Here is a 23,275-nt window from a genome sequence, read left to right as displayed (position 1 = left end):
AATTGCTTTACAATGGTGTGTTAGTTTCTACTGTATAACAAAGTGAATCAGCTGTGCATATACATATATCCCCATATCCCCTCCCTCTTGCATCTCCCTCCCACCCTCCCTACCCTACCCCTCTAGGTGGACACAAAGCACCGAGCTGATCTCCCTGTACTATGCGGCTACTTCCCACTAGCTATCTATGTTACATTTGGTAGTGTATATATGCCCATACCACTCTCTCACTGGAAGGTGGATTCATAACCACTGGACCACCAGGGAAGTCCTACTAACATTTTCCCTAGAGGGTTCAGAGGAAGATTCAAGGAGATGGCATTTGTTCTGGTCTTAATGGTAGAATAAAATAAACAGGTGGAGGAGGAAAATGAAGTTATGCTGGTTGAGAAAACTGCAAAAGGCAGATAAACATGAAAGTGCATGATCACCTTTTCTCTTCTATTTACGTTCACACTCTATAGATCTTTTCCAGTCTTGTAGCATCAAATAGCATTTGTAGCATTTTAAGTAGATATCTCCTTAATTTAGACCAGCCCTGAATTCTCCATTGAGCCGCCCATCTGTACCTCCAGATGTTTATTTGATATCTCTACTTAAATGTCTTACAGTCACATCAATTGTTTAATGTTTAATACTGAGCCTCCTGACTTCCTTTTCCAAACCTGTTATTCCTCCAATTTCCCATCTCAGTTATTGGTACCATCATCCAACCAGTTGCTCTAGCAAAAACCTAGGAATTACCCTGGATTCCTTTTAGCTTCAACAGCCGTGTCTAATCCTTAAATGAACACTCTGACTCCACTCAAAAGCACATCTCAGATCTGAATAATTAATTTCCTAGATCCCAGTGATCATTTTTGCCATATTCTCTTTGGTCTCTGTTTCTCCTTTGCTCTTCTACTATCCATTCTTCACTCAATATAGCCCAAGCTATATTTTAAAAATCTAAGTCACATTATATCACTCTTTGCTTTAAACTCTTCAATATCTTTTTTTGTTTCGTTTCTAGAACTAAATCTTTGCCTAATCATCTAGCCCCCATCCAGCTTCCCAAACTTACCTCCAGTCTTAACTCACACTACCTGCTCCAGCTGTGCTGTTTTCTTCCCAATTCTGAACATGTGCAAGGTCGTTCCCACTCAATACTGTTGCACCTAAAGCTCTCATTTCCTGCAGTGATCTCCCTCATCTCTTTCCATGGTTGTCTCACTCTCATCTTTCAAATTTTAATCCAAATGTCATTTAAAAATATGCCTTCTCATGGTTCTACACAGATTTTTCTACATCATCACCATACTTATTTCCTTCTTAGAATTGAACATGTAATATTCTTTTCATTCATTTACTTGTTTATTTTCTCTCTTTCCAAAACTCCCAGCTCCATGAGGCAAAGGCCTAATTTTTCTTTAAGCACCATATCCCAAGTACATAGCACAGTATCTGGCTTAAAGCAGATGCTCAATAAGTATTTTTTGAATGAATGAATGCCAAAGTCAGTAGTTTCTTAAGACTGTAAATAAGGGTTTGTAGAATCAGAGACATTACATAAAATAAGGATTGAATTTGCTTTGATCATTGGGAAGTCACTGGCAAGAGTAGTGAATTGGGGTGGAGGCAGAGGTAGGAATGTCATGGGTGAGGACTAAAATAAGAGATGTGAAATTGGAGAAGAATAGGTATCATTGACTGAAAGGGAACAATGAAGTGTGTGGTGCTACAGTCTTGGGGGTCTAAAGAAAGTCCTTTAAAATTTTTGTTAATGGGTGAGATTTGTGTAGATTTTCATGTGAGGAGAAGGGAGCAGCAAAGACCAAGAGGTTGAAGTTACAGGGGAAAGAAGGGTAGGTGATGGAGTAAGGTTATGGAGTTGGAATTGGGGAATAGGTTCTGGATCCCAGGTGAGGGTTGCCTTGGAAAGAAGGAGGGACAGCACTTCCTCTGAGGAGCAGGACATCAAGGAAGGAATCTTTTAGGGTCTGTGTTTCCTCTGATAAAACCGAAGAAATAGAGGCAGGTATGGAGTTTAATATAGTGAATGGGTTTTGGAATACCACCATGAGCAATCGGGAGGCACTGGCCAGGAATTCATAAAAGGAATGCTGATTGTCAATAAGGATTCAGCTGAAATCATCAATTTGGTACAGTTGCTGTTGGAAGTCCCAGGATAATAAATCACAGTTTCTGCAGTGTAGTGGGAGAGAGGAGCAAGGATACTAATTAGCAAAGCCTTGTGGTGAGGGCTGTACTAGAGGAATAAAACTATACGACCGGAACACAAAAGATGATGGAGAAGGGCTCGTAGGTTCTGGTCATAAGATCGATGGCTATAATTGAAGCTTTTGGAGTTGGAGCTGTTCTCCATGGTGGTAGAATCCTGGAGGAGGAGGTAGCTCACTGGAATAGAGGAAGTCATAGGACTCTGAGTTGGCAGGTCAGAGGGGCTTTAGACTGCAGTTGCGTAGGAAGGTAGAAGGAGTTGTTCTGGACAACAAGTCCTATGTTGCTGTGACTCACGTATCTGAATTCTCAATGAATATTTGAGAATGACCTGGAAGTCCACACGTGCCAGTGATAAGGACATGTAGAGGGTGATATAGCCAGATATTGTAAACATCAAAGGAAGAAGGCACTGTACATGAGAGGGACAGCATCAGTGTCTCAAAGTAGCCATTAACAAGGAAGAAAATGCCCGAATCATTCCCCAGCCTCTACCAGAGTCAAGGATGGAAATAATTGGTCCTGAGACGCCAAGAAGCCTCAGGTGTGATATACTTCTAGGGCCTGCACAGGACACTGCACCAGATGGTGTCAGTGATCTGAAGACACCAGCAACCTGGGGTTGGTATGCTTGTTGTCAAGGGACTGTCAGCAGAAGGACCACTGACTTCCCTCCAAGGTCAGTGCTGGGAGTAAGCAACATTATTGGTCTGTCAGAACCCAGAGAAAAATGCCCTTTAATCCAATATCTGTTCTTTTGAAGTATCTTCTTTTTCCCTCTGATTATGAAAGAAATATATATTTATTGCCCAAAATAAGGTAACACAGAAAAATACAAAGAATAAAATAAAGATCGCTTATAAACCCAGAGGGAGATAATATAATGGTTGTTAACATTTCCATATCTGGCACTAATAGAATGCGTTGGCATTTGTCAGTTAGGACTCTGAAATATCAGTCAGTGTTTCCTTTTTCTCCCTTTCCTACCCTTTCTTTCACTTTCCATCTTGGTGTGCTACCTTTCTAGCTTCATCTCTGTTCTCCCTAGATTCCGATCTCCATCATCTCTGGAGTAGAATCACTTTACCTTGGAGCCATCAGTAACGCATTAAGCATTGAATGGATGTCACTGGTGTGACTGCTCGTGTTGCAAGCCCTGCCACAGAGTTGCTATGGCTGTGGCCATGGTACTGGGATGCCTCTTTTGGTTCTCCCAGGTGTCAGAGCCCATGCTGCTGGGCAAGTCTGGAAACCACTTGGCTTTTCATATTCATTTCTCAAAAGAGAAAATGCCACCTTGGGGATGAGGCTAACCCATACTCTACCAAAGCCTCTCTGCTCGTGGTCACTCACTGCCATTCACCATTAAGGTACTGTTTTTTACCAGCAAGAAACCACTCTCTTGACCCAGACACAACATGGCAGGCCAGAGTGGTTGAATGGTCCTCTGTCAATTAAACATAAACTTCAACTGCCCCATCACTAAGGCAATAATTTTTTTAGCTCCCTAAAAATAGCTTATGTGTGCTTCAGGTTTTCTCATTCTGCCTCCATTCCCAGAAAAAGGAAGTAAAACATGCCTAGTGAGGAACAACGCTTTCACCTTTTTGAGCCTGATAAATCTGTCCTTCATGTTACCACATGAGTCGGAACTACTATTTATCACAACCCTGCTAATTTTTTCTTTTCCTCCTTCCTCCCACCTATCTCCTGCCACTTCCCCAGAAGCATAAAACTTTCAACATCCTGCTGTCCATTAGTATAAATAAACTCGTGCTTTTAAAGTAAAAATAGGTTTAATGCTATATTTGTTAAAGACTACATTACCATAAGAGGATAAAAATATCCTTGAGTAACAGGTAGATCATATACTTTAGAGACAATAACATGCTTTTATTGTGGTTCCCTGAAAGCTGATTATTTTAGCCATAGATTAAAACCTTAGGTCTCAGCACAAGTTACATTTCCACTTCAGAAACTGTTAAAACATGCAGCTTCTCAGGACATGTATTTTTGTGTTTTAACTTATTTTTTCTGTTGCCAATACACTGTAGGCAGATCTAAGAGATAAAAAAGATGAAGGGTCATTTAAACTCAATATTTGCTATATGAAACAATGGATAATGTTGTTATAACTTTGTTTCTTGTTTTTAACATACCTGTTGTTAATTTAAATTTTATGTGATATTTATGCAATAGATAAGAAAATACTGGGCTAAAAGAGAGCAGAAATGGCAAGAAATGGAAATGAGAGATCTTCAGCGTCTGGAAGAACTGAAGAAATTAATGGCTGAACAGTCAGTAAAAGACAGAGAAAGGTAAAAGAAAAAATTTAAATTGTGTGGTAATGGAATTCTGTAATGTGTTAGGTGAATGGAGTCTTCCGTAATGTGTTAGGATAAATAATATCAGAGGGAGCATTTTTCTATACTTAATGTGTCCTTACAATATTTATATTCATAAATGAATAAAATGATACTTATAATGTATTTTAAACTCTCATATTCATACATGAATCTCTAGTTTTCCATTTTGTTCCTCAGAGAGCTTCCTAGTTAAAATCCTCACAGAGGATTTCATAGTATTTGATTGCCCACTGTGTGTGTGAAATAATACTGGCTGCTGCTGTGACTTAATATTTTGACCCAGAAGGAGGAAACCATTATTCAGATAAAAAGTCATTTACTACGACTGAGGCTGAGGAAGACAGTACGCAATTATTCTGTGCTCTGTGGTATTCATTCTAGTATACTTAAGATGTACCCAACGGTATAGGAAAAACCTGAATTCTCTAGAATAACGCAGTTTTAGAGCTGGAAAGGACATTTGAGATCAACTAATCCAGTTTCCTCATTTTATGAATGAGTGCACTGAAAAATTAAAATTATTTTTCTCAAGGTTACTACATCAGTCAGGGTCAGTGAGGAGACAGAGACAACATGGTAATTAGGATAGGGAAAGTTTAAGATAAAGAATTATTAATTCTAACCAAAAAAATCTCTGTTATATAAAGGGATAAAGAACTTTAAAGAATGCTGCAGGGCTGAAGGGAGGGTTCTCATGGAAGGAACAAATTTGGAGGTGGGGCCCCCCTCTCTGTGGTTGGGATTCAGACCTCAATGTAGAAGGTGTGGTGGTGCCCGCCACATGGTGGAGAGGTTCTTGGATGGGCTCATCCAGAACTTGTTCCTAGTCACGGGGCAAGCAGGCAACACCCTACCTGCGTGCAGGAGACCGAAGCTGGAAGTCAAGCATTGTGGTGCTTATGCCTGCAAGACTCAGTGGGAACCTGACCATGGGAGTACCTCTGAAATTTGATGGGAAACTGGCCACGGGGTGCAACTGAACTCCACAAACACCACTGGGTGTCCCCCACACATGCTGCTGGTAGCCACAAAGCAGGAACAAGAAGGAGTAAACACTGGAACTAGGAAGGAAAGCTCCTTCCTTCTTCAGCATTCCTCCTGTACCCTTTTCTGACATGGCTAAGCATTGTACCAGCTGCAGAGAAGAAATAGTTACAGGGTCCAACTCTATTTTCATAGAGCAGACAATGAAGGGAGATTTGGAGCTGAGAGACAATAAAGTGGTAACTGGCATAGTTATCTAGTTTAGCTAGCTCCTGAGTAGATTTTCACAAAAGGTATATTAAAAATAGATCTTACATTTCATAACATAAATCACAAGTTTTCTTTACAGTTCGTCAGTGTAAAAAAAAATTGCACGGAACTCTTTATACTTTCTGCTCAATTTCACTGTGAACCTAAAACTGCTCTAAAAAATGAAGTCTACTAAACTAATAAAAATTGCATTTTAGACTTATCATAACTTAGGATGACATAACTATTTTACACAACAAGGTTCACTTATATCTAGGAAGCTTCCTTTGTGACCCATGGGAATTATGTCAGACTCCAGTGACCAAGCTTGCAGAGTGAATCTGTGGTTCCACACAGATGCCATGCAGTTCCCAACAACTTTCTGGATAAAATTCACATGATTTTCCAGGTATCTCAGGATTTATAATTGAGTTTAATCTATTATGAAGCAAGCCAATAATATAGCAAACCTAGGGCTCAAGGCTAAGAGATGAAACAACCAGTGAGAAATCAGTTAAACAAGCACAAACCAAGATATAGGAGGATACCAGAAGGCAGGCCAGGCCATGGGTCAGACAGGAACAAGCAGCTAAGTACTAAAGGCAAGGCAAATGTGGGGGTCAAAAGGCTGGTTGGATAGTCTGAAACTACACTGGGGAAACAAAAGAGAGCCACAGGAATTAAAGGGGTAGGTAAAAAGGAACAGATGTGAAGTCCCAGCATCTAGGAGACATGCTTCTAGTAAAATCTGCCCTCATAGCCAGGAAGTTTCTTTGATTACAGAGCCATTTCAGTTGTGTGTTTCTTGTCCCAATAATTATCAAGCTGACTCAGCCTCTACGAGGCTCTGTTTTGTCCTTTGTAAAATTGAAGTGGATAACTTTTGAGGGCTAAGTGAGCCATCAGCTTTTAAGGGTTTATGATCTGTGTATATGAAATGTTATAGATTCAGATAATTATGAATCCAACGCTTGCATGCCAGTGGGAAATCAGTGAGGAAGGCCATTAAAATATCCAGATAATATATCAGAAAAGAATTCTCAGAAAATTTTGGATGATATTGTAGATGAAAGGACAGTCCTCATTTTGTGATTTAGAGAGATGGAATTTAACATGCAAAAATGCTGATAGCTTTTGCTTCTGACAAGAACCAGAAGTTGTGTTTGTTTGTAACCATTCTGATGCTAAGAAATGTGGTTGATTGGTTAAAACGTATTTTTTCTACTACTGAAATACAATTCACAAATCTCATGTGTGATATTTTAGCTGTAGGCACATTTTTCTCATGTCAGAATAAGAAGGCTTGAAGCAATTTCCAGATCTGTTAAAAACACACATACACATAGCCTTGAGGATTTGAAAAGTTCTGTTGTTTATTTCCTTTTTCTATTTTCTAATTCTAAGATTAAGTGTCTTGAAAACAATACTCGTAAATTAGCACATACATCAGGTTGAATCGTAAGGAAATTCCATTTTTGTGGGTCAACAAATGGTTAAGTATTGGCAATCTTAAGAAGTTCAACATAGTAAAGAGATATAGCAATTCCTTTTATTTATTAATTAGATTTCCCATCTCAATCTATTACAAGCTACCTTTTGCCCTCATCACTTTTTTTTAGGTTAATTAATTAATTAATTAATTTATTTATTTTTGGCTGTGTTGGGTCTTCATTGCTGTGTACAGGCTTTCTCTAGTTGCGGCGAGCGGGGGCTACTCTTCATTGCAGTGCGTGGGCTTCTCATTGCGGTGGCTTCTCTTGTTGTGGAGCACGGGCTCTAGGCACGCGGGCTTCAGTAGTTGTGGCATGTGGGCTCAGTAGTTGTGGCTCATGAGCCCTAGACCGCAGGCTCATTAGTTGTGGTGCACGGGCTTAGTTGCTCCACGGCATGTGGGATCTTCCTGGACCAGGGCTTGAACCCATGTCCCCTGCATTGGGAGGCAGATTCTTAACCACTGCACCACCAGGGAAGTCCCAACCCTCATCACTTTTTAAAAATTGTTTTTGCCAAAATTTCCACTAGCCTCCTAATGCCCTATTTTCCTTTCTCAACATGCCAAAGAGGTTGAGGCGGAAGACTCTAGAATCAGGTTGTGAACATTAGAATCCTGGCTCTATCCTTTATAGCTGTGTAACCTTTGGGTAAGTCATTTCACTTTTCTGTGCTTCAGTTTCTTCATCTGTAAAATGAAGACATAAATAGTATCTACGTCATAGGATTGTTACAAGGAGTAAGTGAGATGTTAAATAGAACACACAGCAGGAACATAGTGAGTATTCATTAAATATAATGATTACTATCAATTGACTTTTTAAAACATGAGATACCATCTAACATAATTTGTTTTCAAAATATTTAAGTATTTAAGATATTTTAAATAAACCGTGTAAGAATGAGGACACTCATAAAAAATAAAATGTTGGGAATTCCCTGGTGGCCAAGGGGCTAGGACTTGGCACTTTCACTGCTGTGGCCCAGGTTCAATCCCTGGTCAGGGAACTAAGATCTCTCAAGCCACGTGGCATAGCCAAATAAATAAAAATAAAATGTTAAGGTTAAGGAAACAGTGCCCCTTGATCACTAGCCTCATGCAATCTGTCCTCTAGAAGTTCTCTCTGTTATCAGTTGTTTAATACATATACATACAAACTATCTACATACACCTACATAAAAAATGAGTTTAAGAACAACAACAAAGACCCAATACATTTTACAATATAATACTATTGTATTCACTCCAGTTGCCATAACAAAATACCATAGGCTGGTGGTTTAAACAACAGAGATTTATTTTCTCACAGTTCTGGCGGCTAGAAGCCCCAAGATCAAGGTACCAGTATGGTCTGTTTCTGGTAAGAACTCTCTTCCTAGCTTGTAGACAGCTGCCTTCTTATTTTATCCCTAGAAGGTGGGAAGAGAGACAGCAAGCTCTCTGGTGTCTCTTCTTATAGAGCACTAATCCCATCATGAGGGCCCCACCCTCATTACCTCATCTAAACCTAATTATTTCCCAAAGGACTCATCTCCAAATACCATTACATCAGGGTTTAGGGCTTCAACATATGAATTTTGGAGGAACACAATCAATTTATAGCAACCATTTGTGTAAAAACAAACAAACAAACAAAAAACCGATTTATGTATGTACAAATTACCTGTTTATTATTAAGTACTATTTATTGTTTGCTGCTAGCATATAAGGCTTTTGTGCCAATTAGAAAAGGTGCCCCTTTCCAGGGGCAAAGTACATAGATCCCCTACAGGAAGCAGACAGATTAGGAAAAGACAAGACGCCCCTTCTGAACCATGGAACACAACTTGACAAGCAGAGGCAAAGCTGGACATCATACCCTCTTTTTACTCCTGGTTGAGTATCACTTTCTGCAAAGCAGAAGCCCCAATATTAAAAATATTATATATTATCCATGTTTCTTCTAAAGTTTAGCCATCTGGGATTTCTTTTCATAAAAGATTGGAGCAAAATGTCTGACTTTCATATTTTGGTCTAAACTGATAGGTATCACGACACCAATTATTTAATGATTCATCCTTCTGCACTGATTTGAAATGCCACCGTTTATTATATATTACACTTCTAACTGTGCTTTTATATTCATATGGGCTCTTGATTAGATTAAATAAAAACTGATCTATATTTATATTTCTACATCAGTACCATGCCGTTTTATTTATTCTGTTTTGCTATCTGATAGTACAAGGGTTCACTCATTGTTCTTTTCAAAAATGTATTATTATATCAAATTTCAATGCAAAAAATCAACAGATTTTGAAATTTTATTAAGGAGAGCTGACATATATGCCACATTTAATCTCCAGTCTAGGATCATCCTTCCAGAGTAGCTCTCCAGTTCAAATCTTCTCTTAGGTTCTTTAGAAGATTTCATAGTTCCCCCTTCCCCACTCTGGTGAAGGCCTGGAAATTATTTTGGAATAAGTAGAAATGAGTGACCAAGGAGCCGATTATAAATTTTCTTTAGTTGCTATGTGAGAAAAGTGTCTGAACTAAGAAGTGGCAGTGGGAATGCAGAGGTGACAGATGCTTATAAAGTATTTAGATCAGGTAAAATATGGTGATTCATTTCACTAGGGATGGTGTTTGAGGGAAGACAGAGGAAGAAACATGATTCTGAATATTATTGAGCTTTTTCTGTCCTCTTGGGTTGAAAGCTTTTAGTTATTTTGTTTTTGATCTCTTTCATTTTCTAATAAATTCAATTGGCTGTAGGTTTTTATTATCTGTATATCTTTGGCCACTTTCTACAAGGCTTGAAATACGTTTTTATTATTTAATTTTTAAATAGTTTACGTTTCACTTTTGATGTCCTAACAATAAATTGGTAGATATTGGGGTGCTTGCCAAAGACAAGGTTGATGGTAGGTTTCAGTTTCTTCTACTTTTCTATTTTCTGTCTTTTCATAAAAATGTGCAAAAATTCGTCATGATTTATGGGAAGCTACCAACACTGTTACTTTTAACGTAATAAAAAACTCTTTATTGAAGAATAACGCATATATCACAAATTCCCCTCTTTTAAGTGTACAATTAAGTGATTTACACTTAGATGAAGTACATTTATATAATTGTACGACCATCACAATAGTCCAGTTTTAAATCATTTACCTCACCCCCAAAAGATTTTCATACGTATTTGCATTAAGTCCCAATCCCACTCCCAGCCCCAAATGACCACTGATCTATTTCGTACGCAGTAGATTTGCCTTTTCTAGACATTTTATATAAATGTAATGCATCTGAGTTCTTTCCCTTAGCATAATGTTTTTGAGGGTCATCCATATGGTAGCGTGTATCATTCATTCTTCTCCTTTTTACTGATGAATAATATTCCACTTCAGCATTACTTTTTTTCTTTTCTTTTTTTTTTTTTTTTTTGCCGTACGTGGGCCTCTCACCGCTGTGGCCTCTCCCGTTGCAGAGCACAGGCTCCGGACGCACAGGCTCAGCGGCCATGGCTCACGGGCCCAGCCGCTCTGCGGCATGTGGGATCCTCCCGGACTGGGGCACGAACCTGTGTCCCCTGCATCAGCAGGCAGACTCTCAACCACTGCGCTACCAGGGAAGCCCCAGCATTACTTTTTAAGTCTGTTTTGCCAAGGCAATATAGCTTCCTTTCTTGTTGGTAAAAGATTAATATTAATGTATGCAGAATGGTTAAAAAAGGAAGTTTTAAAATTTATGTAAAGTATGATTTTTATAAAAGACGTTAATTTGTACAAAGGTCAAATATTCACTCACATTATTCCAAATGCATGAAGAATAGTAACTGATTTCAACTTTTTTATGAGTCCCCTTCCTGTAGGGTAGTGAAGAAAAATGGAAACTTTTAAAATTAAAAGTATCTCAGGCTCTTTCATTTCTAAATGGTCTCATTTCAGATTATCTCTATCTCTTTGGGGGGTAAGGTAGAAACTCTGCTGGAGGTCAGACAACCTCCCCCAGTAGAAGGATGGGATGGCTAGTCAGCCTGCAGGTTCTGATGCCCCTCAGGGTCCTCATTACCCTCCACAATTTCACCTCATCCCTCCACCTCCCCAGGGTACAAGGCAGTGCTATCCAAAAAAATATTATGTGAATCACATATGTAATTTAAAATTTTCTGTTATCTACGTTTAAAGATGTAAAAAGTAGCCTGTGTAATTGATTTTAATAATACATTTTATTTAACCTGATCTATCCAGAAACATTATTATTTCAATATGCTGTCAACATAAAAATTATTAATGACATAGTTTACATTCTTATTTTCATACGAAATCTTTGAAATCTGCTGTACATTTTACACTTTCAGCACATTTCAGTTTGAACTAGTTACACTTCAAGTGCAGAATAACCTCATGTGGTTAGTGGATCCATATTGGCCAGTGGAGGTGCACAATAAAGCTTAGTGGCCTCCTGTCAGTGGAGGGTTGAATGACTGATCTACCTGCAGATTCTGACTCCCTTATAGAATTGATATCATATTTTATATAAATTTTGAACCCTGCTTTTCTCATCATCTTGTATCTTTCAAGGTCTTCACTGTCCTTACCAGTTTGTCCTTGGTATTGCTTGTCTTTGGGAATAGGCCTTGGTCCTCAGGTAATCTGCTGGTAACATAACTGGATCCACTGAGCCTTAGGATGCTGGTTAATATATATGCTGCTGCTGACTACACACCCTGCCATTGCCTCTGGTCCTGAGGTCCCCTCCTCAGGTCTTGCCAGCCCTGGTTTTCCCAGCACATGGCTTATACTTCCAGCAAAACCTTGCACAAACCATGGGGTCAAATGTTCTCTCATGTAATCTCTAAACACCTCCCCTTCCTACGTCATGCTGGACAGGATGCCATGCTAAACGCAGGGCTTCCCTGGGGAGCATTTTTTACCAGGAAAGTAGGAAACTAGCCCCATGTTCTTGGACTCTCCCATAGCTATCTCAGTGTTTCTAATAACCCCCCACTAGTTACAGTTGATTCACTAAGGGGTAGAAAGTGATGAAGTTGGCATCTGAGAACCTCACCTACTTCTCCTTCCACACTAGTGGAATGGCCAAAGGAAAACATGATATCCAGGAGAAATAAAATAGATGAGGTTAATATTTTCAAAATGTTTTCACTTTAATATCTATATTATGATAACAGTTTTTGTTTCCAGGTAATGAAATGAAAGACAGTTTTGATTTTCTTCTTTATATTCCTGCATTTTCCAAAATTTCCACAACGAGCATAAATTTCTGGTAGTAAGAAAACACCCACAGTATTTTTAAAAATAATAAATAAAACATACTTTTCTATTTTCATTGATTGTTTGGCTGTGGGCTTCAAATTGGTGGGAAAAGTAGGAAGTAGTGGGAAATGTATAGAAGTGAATATGTGAATCCAAATACAGGAGTACCCTCTTCAGGTAACAGAAATGGCAGTCTTCAAAATAGACATAAGAACATATACTTCTCCTTGGCTTTTTACCACAATATTTATACCTGGTATTATCTAATTTCGCTGATTCTTCACTCAGAGCTCTTTTCTGGTCTTCCTGCTTCCTTGTCATTTGATCTCCTGATGGCTTTCCCCAGAGCCTTCTTTTCCCACCCACTGATTGAAGCTAAACTTTCTCTCTTCTTCTACATACAGTGGTTCTTTCTTTCTTTCCAGCAGGACTCTGAATGCACAGCCTTCCTCCTGGGGCCTGTTGGGGCCAATGGCACAGCCCTAGTAACTGTGGCGTGTAGCTCTGTAAGCTGTGATGGTTCTGTGATGTTTATGTTTCTTTTGTTTTTGAGTAATTTTAAACATACTTGTATTGTCTCCCAAAACTTTCTTTACCAAGTATTCTTTATGTTAGATACACACAGGGAGGAGTAGAAAGTAAGGACACGTAATGGTCATATCTCATTTTTTGTCTTTCCTTAACATCGTATTGCTTCCCATTACTATTGAAATTTGCAGAGTAAACGAGCAGAAATTACATCACCCTTCCATGCACGGGCTCCCCTAGTCATTAGGACATTTTGTAAATCCTTGTTCAAATGTTCAGTCTCTAACTTTTCGGCAGTTCAGCTCTCTTGCAGCTAACATATACCTTCCTTCTTCTGTATTTGCCAATTATTGTTTCCACAAGGATGGATATAAGTGTGGCCTTTCATAAATAGCCTGCCTTTTCCATTTACCTCCTTCGTAATAATTTTAGCATATTAAAAATGTTTTAAACTATATGCTGTAGAAGGTAATTTTAAAGATTTCTAAAAGCAAATTAACTTGGCTAAGCAGTTCTTCTGGATATCATTTTATAACCAGAAAACTGAAGCTGGGCACAGCCAACAAATAGAAGGTACAGGCTCTAAGCACTTCATCGGTCAATGCTAATGTAACACAAGAACAGGATTTCCATTCTTTGATACAGTAGAATCACCTGGGAAGCATTCGAAAGTCATGATGGTCCAGGTCTGGCCCCAGACCAATTAAATCAGAATCCCTGGCAATGGGATTTCTGCCCCAGCAGTTTTTGAAAATCCTCAGGAGATTCTGAAGTGCAGCAACATTTGAGAACCAGTGTACTAGAGTTCTTTCCGTACTTTCTGAAGTATGGGCCTCAAATCATCTATTGGATTCTTGAGAAGATTCCACTTTTTGTAGAAGTGCTCCTAATTTCTCTTTGCCCAATGCTATACCCTCACTGAAATTGTTTAGGGAAGTCATGTCGGTGAAACTTTACATTCATGGGGGAGTTTATCAATTCTAAGAATCCTCTGTAAGGAAAAATCTTGCATTTCTCTCCAAGCAGGGTGTGTGTGTGTGTGTGTGTGTGTGTGTGTGCACGTGCGTGTGTGTGTGTGTGTGTGTGTGTGTTTGAATGCAAATGTGTTTGCTTTTTTTTTCTTTACAGTCCAGGTCTTTTATTTTCTTTATACCCATCATGCCATGGTGGGTGTTCCTCGGGAATGGGCTCCAGCAGTTCAGGCTCCTTTCTGTTGGTTCTTACGAAGTGTGCTTCTCTGGTTGGAGGCAGGCTGGCACTTCAGTTAAACCCAAGTACCTTTCTCTTTGGCTTCCTTCTTTTTCTGATCATTTTCCTTCACATGTTTCAGGAAGCTGTCTCGGCTCTTAGAGTGCTTAATATGCTCAATATGCACATTAATTCTCTTGGCAAGAATCTTGCCCTTGTTTGTTTACAATGATACCAACAGCATGCTGGGCAACATTGTAGATTCTTCCAGTTTTGCCATGGTAACATTTGTGGGGCATTCCTTTTTGAACAGTGCCCGTTCCCTTGATATCTACAGTATCACTGTTCTTGTAGATTCTCGTGTATGTGACCAAAGGAACAGCTCCATGTTTTCTAAAAGGCCTAGAGAATGCATAGCAGGGTGCCCCTCCTGTTTAGCAGTAACAAACACTAGTTTTTAGTTATTGTTTCCGAAAGAAGAGAGTTTTCCTATGTTGTAAAACAAATATTTGAAGTTGAAGATGGCGGTGACCGTTTGGAAGGAAGAAACTAGAGCCAGCTGCCTTCCTAACACTAAATTGGCTTTCTTAATCTAGTGTGTGTTTTTGGGTGCTTGCCAACAGCAGGGAATTGTCAGTTATTGCATTTTCTAAGTAGTAAAACCAGATGTTTCTCTGTATTTTCATCTTTTCTTAACAATATGCAAAATTCAGCATGTTATATTAGAAGACATTAGAACATTTGAAGTGGGTCCGTGGTCTAATCCTTGAGGTTTTGAAAGAGCATGTTCAGTAAAGTGACTTCAACAGAAACTTTACAAACATTTGTTACGTTTTTGCTTCTCAGCATGAGATTCCCCCGAATTAGTGGGAACGTTCTTGTTCATTAAATCTCTGCCAACCAAATCCCCATTCCAAGTGGTTGTGCCGAATGATGTCGACCAAGGGTCACTGTGAGGCACTAAGCAAACATAGTTCCTAGAAAGACTGTTCTGTTTTTTAAACGATACCATGAGAGTTTCACAAATTAACATTCATTTAAAAGGCTGCAAGAGACCCCACTGTTAGCCAACATGCTGTCTTATAACCCACAGAGGTAATTTTGTCTAAAGAAAAATAATAATAACATGTAGAACCTGCTCATCAGTGTAATATAACTGACTATGGTGTGTGCATATATGTGTGTCTATGTTTTCACATACTGGGGCATTGATACACAGATCATTTGGACATAATCATAGTACTCCTTGAATGGATCTTAGCTGAGCAAGCATGATCAACAGAGGGAGGCTAAGAAATTTATGGACAAAGCATAATATATAGTGTCATTTTAATGTGAAAATGAATAAGCAAACTTGTGCCATGGGCAGACGGAGCACCAGCTGGGCAGGGATGGCTCAGCCAGTTGTCATTCTAAAGGTCTCGGACGGCGATTTATCTCCTGAGTTACACAAGTCCAGCTTCAGGTCTGTGGCCCTTTCCAAACCACAGGTAATTGGAGAATGCCTTTTGTATAGTAGTTTGGGCTGCCTTTTTTTTTTTTTTTTTTTTTCTTTTTTTGCGGTACGCAGGCCTCTCACTGTTGTGGCCTCTCCCGTTGCGGAGGGCAGGCTCCAGACACGCAGGCTCAGCGGCCATGGCTCACGGGGCCAGCCGCTCCGCGGCATGGGGGATCTTCCCGGACCGGGGCACGAACCCATGTCCCCTGCATCGGCAGGCGGACTCTCAACCACTGCGCCACCAGGGAAGCCCTGGACTGCTTTTACTTTAATGTTTACAAGCTTGATTTTTGATTTTAGAACTCTTTGCTCATTAAAAAAAAAAGCTAGTGGATTTCTACTATATGCCAAATTGATCTGTCTGTTGCAGTTACTTGTTTAGGACATAAAATGAATTGTCAGCAGGTATGTGTTTGGTAGAGGGCAAGCAATATTCAGAAACCCTTTATAATACATTTTTAATACAAAATGAGCATTACTGCATCCCTTTAGTGCCCACCATTATTTTTTTTCATATGTATATGTCAATGAAATGATCACAGATGCTATAACTCCAAATAGAAGAGCTACGTTCTATGGTATTTTCAAGATTAAGTTATCTCATATTCTCTTCCCCAGGAACACACACTTTTATCTTGGTCCACAGATATTTGAAAGTTTCTCTTTGGGCATTGGGATGTTTTGAAACTTCATTACCTTTCTCCCATTCAGCATTTATACTAATACGTAGCGGTAGATGATTTGCTGTGTTCCTCTTCTGCAGCAAAGGGATGCTGTGTCCTCCAACACCCCACACAGTATTTGGAGTAAATACTGAGTAAAGTGGAGCAACCACTTTGTATGGTATTGATGTCTTTATCACCTACCCCTTAGCTCGGGAGTTTTACTAAGCACTTTCAGGTAATGAAATAACTTTTAGGCATAAACTTAAGGAAGATTTTATAAAGCTGCAGGGCTAGGTAGGCAGAAATTTAGCAGCTATGATGGAAGTATAAAGCCATGGAGTGGGAGGAATGTAATGGCAACTTACACGAAATGCCACTATTGTGGCAGATACAATATAGATTTAAGCACTTGATGTTTATCTTTGTTTGCAGAACTACTGCAAAAAAATATATATGTGTACACACACACAGAGCTATCAGGTGATATTAAAGTAATTATTTAGTTAGTGAAAGGAGCATGTTTACAATCAGGGTTGTTTTCTTACTTTATATATTTTAATATGAGTTCTATAGAGTCGTATAATTTTAGAGCTGGGAGGAATCTTGGAAAGCATCTAGTCCAGCCCTCTTGTATTAACTAGGGTTCTAGTTTGCAAACAACAGAAATCATTTCTAGTTGAATTTTGCAGTAGAAAGATTTTGTTGAAAGATATTTGGGTAGCTTACAGAATTACCTACAGAACCAGCTCAGAAAATGGCTGGGAATAACAGAGGCTGGGAAGATTAGAAAGAGTCAAGACAGTAACCCAACTCCCTCTACAGAATCATCCCAGTGAGTCCAACCACTGACCATTAGATGCCCTGCTTGCACCTCCTCCTCTGCTGTCTCTGGACTGTGGACATCACTGTTAGCAATGTGCCTCTGTTCAGATTCCTGCCCGACTGCCACTAACCATGGCCTTAACAGAATCTCCACGGGCCTTGCTTCTTTGCATCACTGGCTTCTAAGTGAAGTTTGTGGTGGGCTGAACTCAGGTCAGATGCTCATGCTGTAGCTGCAGAGGAGGCTGGGAAAGCAAGTATCTGGCATCAGCTTACAGTGGGGATTTCTTAAAAAAGAGGAAGGGGCGCAGAAGCTGAGAAAAACAGAAAAAGAAAAACAATGTCTCTTACAGTCATAACTTTAACTGGCAAAATCAACATGTACCCTTCTTTCTATACTTAAACTACCCAAAAGTTTCCTTCTACCTAACATTGTGTAATTTTACCTTTTAGAACCCAAAACATGCTTACCTCATTCCTAAAGGGAATCAACTCAAAGTCTCATTTATTATAACATCCAGCCCTAAATTTAATATCTACAGGTGATATCTTTTTGCCCTATCATTCTCTAGTCTGTCATGATCCATCTTGATATTCCATGACCTGTGAACTAAATTTTAAAGTTTACTACCAATAAACATATCTCATGTAAAATTGTAAGGAAAAGAGAGGTGAAGGAAGCAGACAGAAAATTAGTTTAAATAAATATATATATACACACATATATTTATACACATTGTATGTATATAGATATGTATGTGTGTGTATGTATATGGCAGATCAAGGATGAATGCCTTCCTTTGGTAAATGGTTAAGTTCACAATTCAAATTTATAATTTTTCTTCTCTGTTATGCATTACATGTGTCCTTTCCTTTTAGCCAGCATCTTGGTTGTGTGAGATTCTTTACCTAGTGGGTCAACCTATTCTGGCTTGTATAGGGTGACTTTTACCACTGGCCACATGATACCGGAAAGTATCCTGGGAATTCCTTGGATTCCCTCTACTTCTCCCTGCCTCTATTAAATAATAGCAGTCCTACTTCTCTTTGATAGGTCACTTTTTCCAGCAAGCACTGTAACCTCCTTTTCTACCTGTTTACTTACTGTTATTATAAACCCCCAAAGACAAATACTTACATCAGCTCCTAATTCAATGTTACTGTTGTCATCCTGGTGGAAGTATTAGAAGCTAAAGTGAACAGAGCGTAGAATCTCAGGGTTGGGAATCAGAAATTTTGCCAATGGGTCTTTAGGGTTTGTAGTGAAAAGCACCATTCCCACTTGTACTTTTTGGTCCACCTATGTTCATATACTGGCCATGCTGAGAAATAGCACCATATACTGGTCACTACTTCAGAGAAAAACCACCTCCTATAAAATAGCACTCAACCTCACAAAATATTAGTCCCCAGCTCATGATGTATCTGAGTCATCAATAGACCATTCCTCTGTTTTATAAGGATGGCAGCATATGGGCTGCAGCCTGTTGTCTTACATCTTACAGAGTGAAGGGAGTTCCTTAGGATGAAGCAACATTCTGTGGGATACTGAGTGCACAGATGGTGCAAACATGGTGTATAAGGAGAGAAAATCCAAATTGTTTTTCTGCCTTTCCCATGATAGAACAGGTGTGATATAATGTACCAGCCATCACCGGCTAATTCCCCGGGTGTTTTATATACCCTGTCAAGGGCTCAGAGTGGCAGTAGCCAGATCAGTCTTCATAAGGGCAAATCCGTGTAGTTGAGCAACATGTAGTTTCTGTTCGCACCACTGGAGGCATTTTATCATGAGCCCATTGAGCAAGTACCAGGCTTCTGGAGAAGAAGATTGATACACGCATAGCACATCATCTTTTCCACCTAATTCTTCTAAATCACCTCCATAAGTTACTTCTACCCAACTCCATCAGGTCCACCCATATAATCTGTCTGAGTCTTCCTGTCACAAATCTTCCAGTCATATTCCTTCCATGTCCCTAACCAGCTGGCCCAGGCATGAACTATTTTCCACAAAACGTTATTTTTTTTCACAAAATGTTATTAATTCATCATTTATTCATTGACTCAAAAAGTATCTATTGAGTCTGTAATATGTGGCAGTCACTAATCCTTTAGCTCAGGTAAAGTGGACATTGAGATGTTCCTTTTAAAATTATACTCAAATGAAAATTTCCCTTCTTTACCACTTCTCAGGACACCTCGAAGCAGGGCTATCCACCAAAGCGGATAGCCCTGCTTGTGTCTGGTTCATTTTTTTTTCTCCCCCAGTCAGTTCGTCATTGAGAATGTCCCACAGGCCATAGTTGTGGGTTGAGGGAAGGATGTCAGTTAGAAGGAGAAAAAGCCACCCGTTTGGGCAAATTACTTTTGTCTTCAGGTCATGCTCAATCCCAATGCACTTTGTTTCATTAGTCTGTGCTGCAAACCACTCCCAGCTTTATGGCCAGGGGGCTCAGATAATACCCAGGTTATTATGAGTAGCTAGTCTCATTGTCATCTGGTGTCTTAAAAATCAAAAGTCCAATTGATACCTATAAAATAGAGATAAAAAATAATACCTGGTTGTTGAGAGGAATAAATAAGTTAAAACATAGAAGCACTTACTACAGTGCCTATTACATTGTACCTGCTTGACTGACAGTAGTTATCATAATAATTACCAGGGTCCAATAGTAAGCCAAGAGCTATTTCTCAAAAGAAAAAGCATAACTTGCAAAGAAATCATGAGCATGCCACTGAATCCTGAGGGTTTCTTTGATACAAAGACCTATAAAAGTTTTTGGCAGGCTCTGCAGAACATTCTGGTCATCCAGAATACACCAGTGCACCAGTGAATCCACAGTGTCATAGGGCCAAATGGCATTGCTGTCTGCACTGTGGCTTAGACCAGCTGGACAGTTTTCTCTTGCTCTGGCCACTGTTCAAAACTGCTAGCTTTTCAGGTCACCCACTAAACTGAATGGAGAGGCATTCCCAAATGCTGACTTTGCTGCCTTCAACATCCAAAGAGTATTGCCCAACATTGTGATTTTTTTTTAAGTGGGAAAGGGTACCATGTGTCTTTCACTATGAACATGGAGTAAGAGGGTCTATACTGAAATCCCTACGTTACCACTTCCTGTATCTGTGACCTTTGGAAAGTTACTTACCTCTCTGAACACTCCCACATGGTTGTTAGCAGAATTAAAGGAAATGACATCTATAAAGCACTCATATTAAAATACACTCGGTAATGTTAGTTCCTCTCCATACCCTCCTCCTTATCTATCATGTTTAGCCAGCTGTCTCCTGGCTTTGCCGCATGGATGTCTCACTGGCGCTTCAAATTTTCCATGCTCCAGATGGAACTACTCATCACCCCTTCCACCTGTTCTTCTTCCAGTGTTTCCTTTTCGTAAATGACTCACCCCGCTCACCCTACTCCTCAGTCAGAAGCCCAGGGGACTCCTCCTTCTCTCACTCCCCACCTCCACCTCTCCCAGCCAAGGGCTTGGTAAATACCATGAATTCACCTTTTCAATATTGAGCCTCTTTGCCATCCTGATCAGCCTACTATCATCTCTCACTTGAATTAGGGCTACAGCTTCTCCCTACATCAGACTTGCCTGCTATGCAAACACATCCAATCACAACATTCTGATACTGAAAACCCTTCAGTGGTTTGTCTTCACACTTCGGATAAAGTTCAGATGCCTTAATGTTGCTTACGAAATGAGCCATGGTCAGACTCTGTTTCATCTCTTATCTCCCACTGGACTCTTGCCCACTTCTCTCCAGACTACCACACTCTGTAAGTTCCTGCAGGGCCCCAGGGGTTTTTTTTGCCTCCACTGGCTCTTCAGACAGACTGTTTCTTCTACTGAGAACATTCTTGTGGCTAACTCCTACTTCTTCCTCATGTCTCTTCATGCTCAAATGTGACTTTCTCAGAGAGGTCTTTTCTGGTCCTCCTTAGACAGGGTAGGTCTTGATATATATTCTCATGGTCCCTGTTGCAATAAACTATTGCTGGGCTTCCCTGGTGGTGCAGTGGTTAAGAACGCACCTGCCAATGCAGGGGACACGGGTTCGAGCCCTGGTCCGGGAAGATTCCAGATGCTGCAGAGAAGTGCCACAACTATTGAGCCTGCACTCTAGAGCCCACGAGCCACAACTATGGAAGCCCGTGCACCTAGAGCCCATGCTCCGCAACAAGAGAAGCCACTGCAATGAGAAGCCCACGCACCACAATGAAGCGTAGCCCCTGCTCTCTGCAACTAGAGAAAGCCCACGTGCAGCAACAAAGACCCAACACAGCCAAAAATAAAATAAAAATAATTAATTAATTTAAAAAAATAATCTATTGCTGCCTTACAAACCACCCCATAACTTATTGGCATAAAACAACAACAGTATTATTATTAGTAGTAGTAGTATACATATGGATCCATTGGCTCAGGAATTTGGACAGGGCCCAGAGAGGATGGCTTGTCTCTGCCTAATGATGTCTGGAGTCTCAGCTGGGAAGATGTGAATGGATGGGAGTGACTTGAATGAGTGGGGCTAGAATAATCTGGTGACCTCTTTCGTTTGGACTGGGATAACTAGAAAGTTAGGAATAGCTGGGAATTGTCAACTGGAGCTCTGTATGGTTTCTCCATGAGGCTTAACTTCTTCAAAGCACGGTGGGCTTAGGGGAGCTGAACTTCCTACATGGTACCTCAGGGCTCCAGAAGCTCATCTTCCATCAAACAAGGCAGAAGCCTCATGACCTTTCATGACCTAGCCTTGGAAATCACATGGGCCCATCAAGGGAATTTAGGGAATTTGGGGACCCAAACTGTCAAAAGGAAGAGTATAAATGAATTTGTGATCATGTTTAAAGACCATCACTGTGCCCTATATCTGTAAAATCTCAACACCCATGTTTTAATTGTAATTACTTGTTAAATTTTTAATTTTTTCTAGCAAATTGTTAATTTTATGAGAGTGAAATCTAGTGAAATCTAATTTAGTACTTCCTGATACTAAACTTCCTATCTTCCAGGGCAGTCCATTTCATCTTCGGACAGATACTGGATTATTTTTTTTCTTTTCCTCTTTTTATTTATTTACTTTTGGTAGTAAGCCTGGATCTGTCTCACTGGCTTCCATACATTAATCCTCCTGCTATTGCTTGAGACCATGTGGAACAAGTCTGAACCTTCTTTTCCTTGACAACCATTTAAACATTAAGGATGGTTATCTATTTCTCTTCCCACATATCCATTCTCATCCCTATAAGTCCTTTCTTTTATAAGCTGTTTTTGGAAGGGGTATGCTTTCAACTCATTTGTCATTTATAGTGGAGGAAGGCTTAGGGGAAAACCCTCACTGGCCAAAGGAGTGCACCATCATGATTCAACACATATCATAGTTCAGGGTCACTATGGAAGTATTATCAAAGGATATAAATTATTGTAAATAGAGGTTATTACTTAGGAAGTTGCCTATATCAGTATCTAATATACATTTGTTTAAATAAGACACGTTCATATCTAGAAGCAAACTAATTTGATTGCACAGAGATATTAACATTACATGGATCTGTCAAGGCAAAGGCCCTAGAGTGCAAAGACAGGGGAGTGGCTTCCCTTGCAGCGGGAGCGAGGGAGACACTTCTCTCTAGTTTCAGGTGGGACCTGGGCTGATAGATCATGGTTCTAGTTATGATTACCTAAATTATGACTCTTCCCAACTACACTGATTACAAACTTGAAATGAGTCTTCCTATTTAGAGCAGTTCATGGCCTTGTTTAATCTTGAAGCTCTGGGAAGAGACTCCTATGGTCTGCTCAATGACATAAGAGCACAGAGCTGGGAATTCCCTGGTGGTCCAGTGTTTAGGACTCTGTGCTTCCAATGCAGAGGGCCCGGCCTCAATCCTTAGTCGGGGAACTAAGATCTTGCAAGCCTCACAGCACAGACAAAAAAAAAAGAGAGAGCACAGAACTGCTTTGACCTGTCATACCATCTAAAGGAGCCCCTTT

At 39.9% G+C, this 23,275-nt stretch overlaps 2 protein-coding genes across 3 annotated transcripts in view; one reads left to right on the top strand and one right to left on the bottom strand.

The window, feature by feature from the left end:
* Nucleotides 1-23,275, bottom strand: part of PKP4 (plakophilin 4) — a 961,933-nt gene that overhangs the window by 471,254 nt on the left and 467,404 nt on the right. The gene's annotated exons all lie outside the window — the stretch shown is intronic.
* Nucleotides 1-23,275, top strand: part of CCDC148 (coiled-coil domain containing 148) — a 338,775-nt gene that overhangs the window by 213,336 nt on the left and 102,164 nt on the right. For both annotated transcript variants that reach the window (XM_049712716.1, XM_004276786.3), the window contains exon 12: nt 4,420-4,538. In XM_049712716.1, coding sequence (XP_049568673.1) covers nt 4,420-4,538 — 119 coding nt within the window. The remainder of the gene's footprint in view (nt 1-4,419; nt 4,539-23,275) is intronic.

The sequence above is a fragment of the Orcinus orca genome, chromosome 7 (assembly GCF_937001465.1).
Source record: "Orcinus orca chromosome 7, mOrcOrc1.1, whole genome shotgun sequence".
Taxonomy (NCBI): domain Eukaryota; kingdom Metazoa; phylum Chordata; class Mammalia; order Artiodactyla; family Delphinidae; genus Orcinus; species Orcinus orca.
Note: the sequence above shows the minus strand (reverse complement) of the source record. Positions and strands in the feature narration are given on the sequence as shown.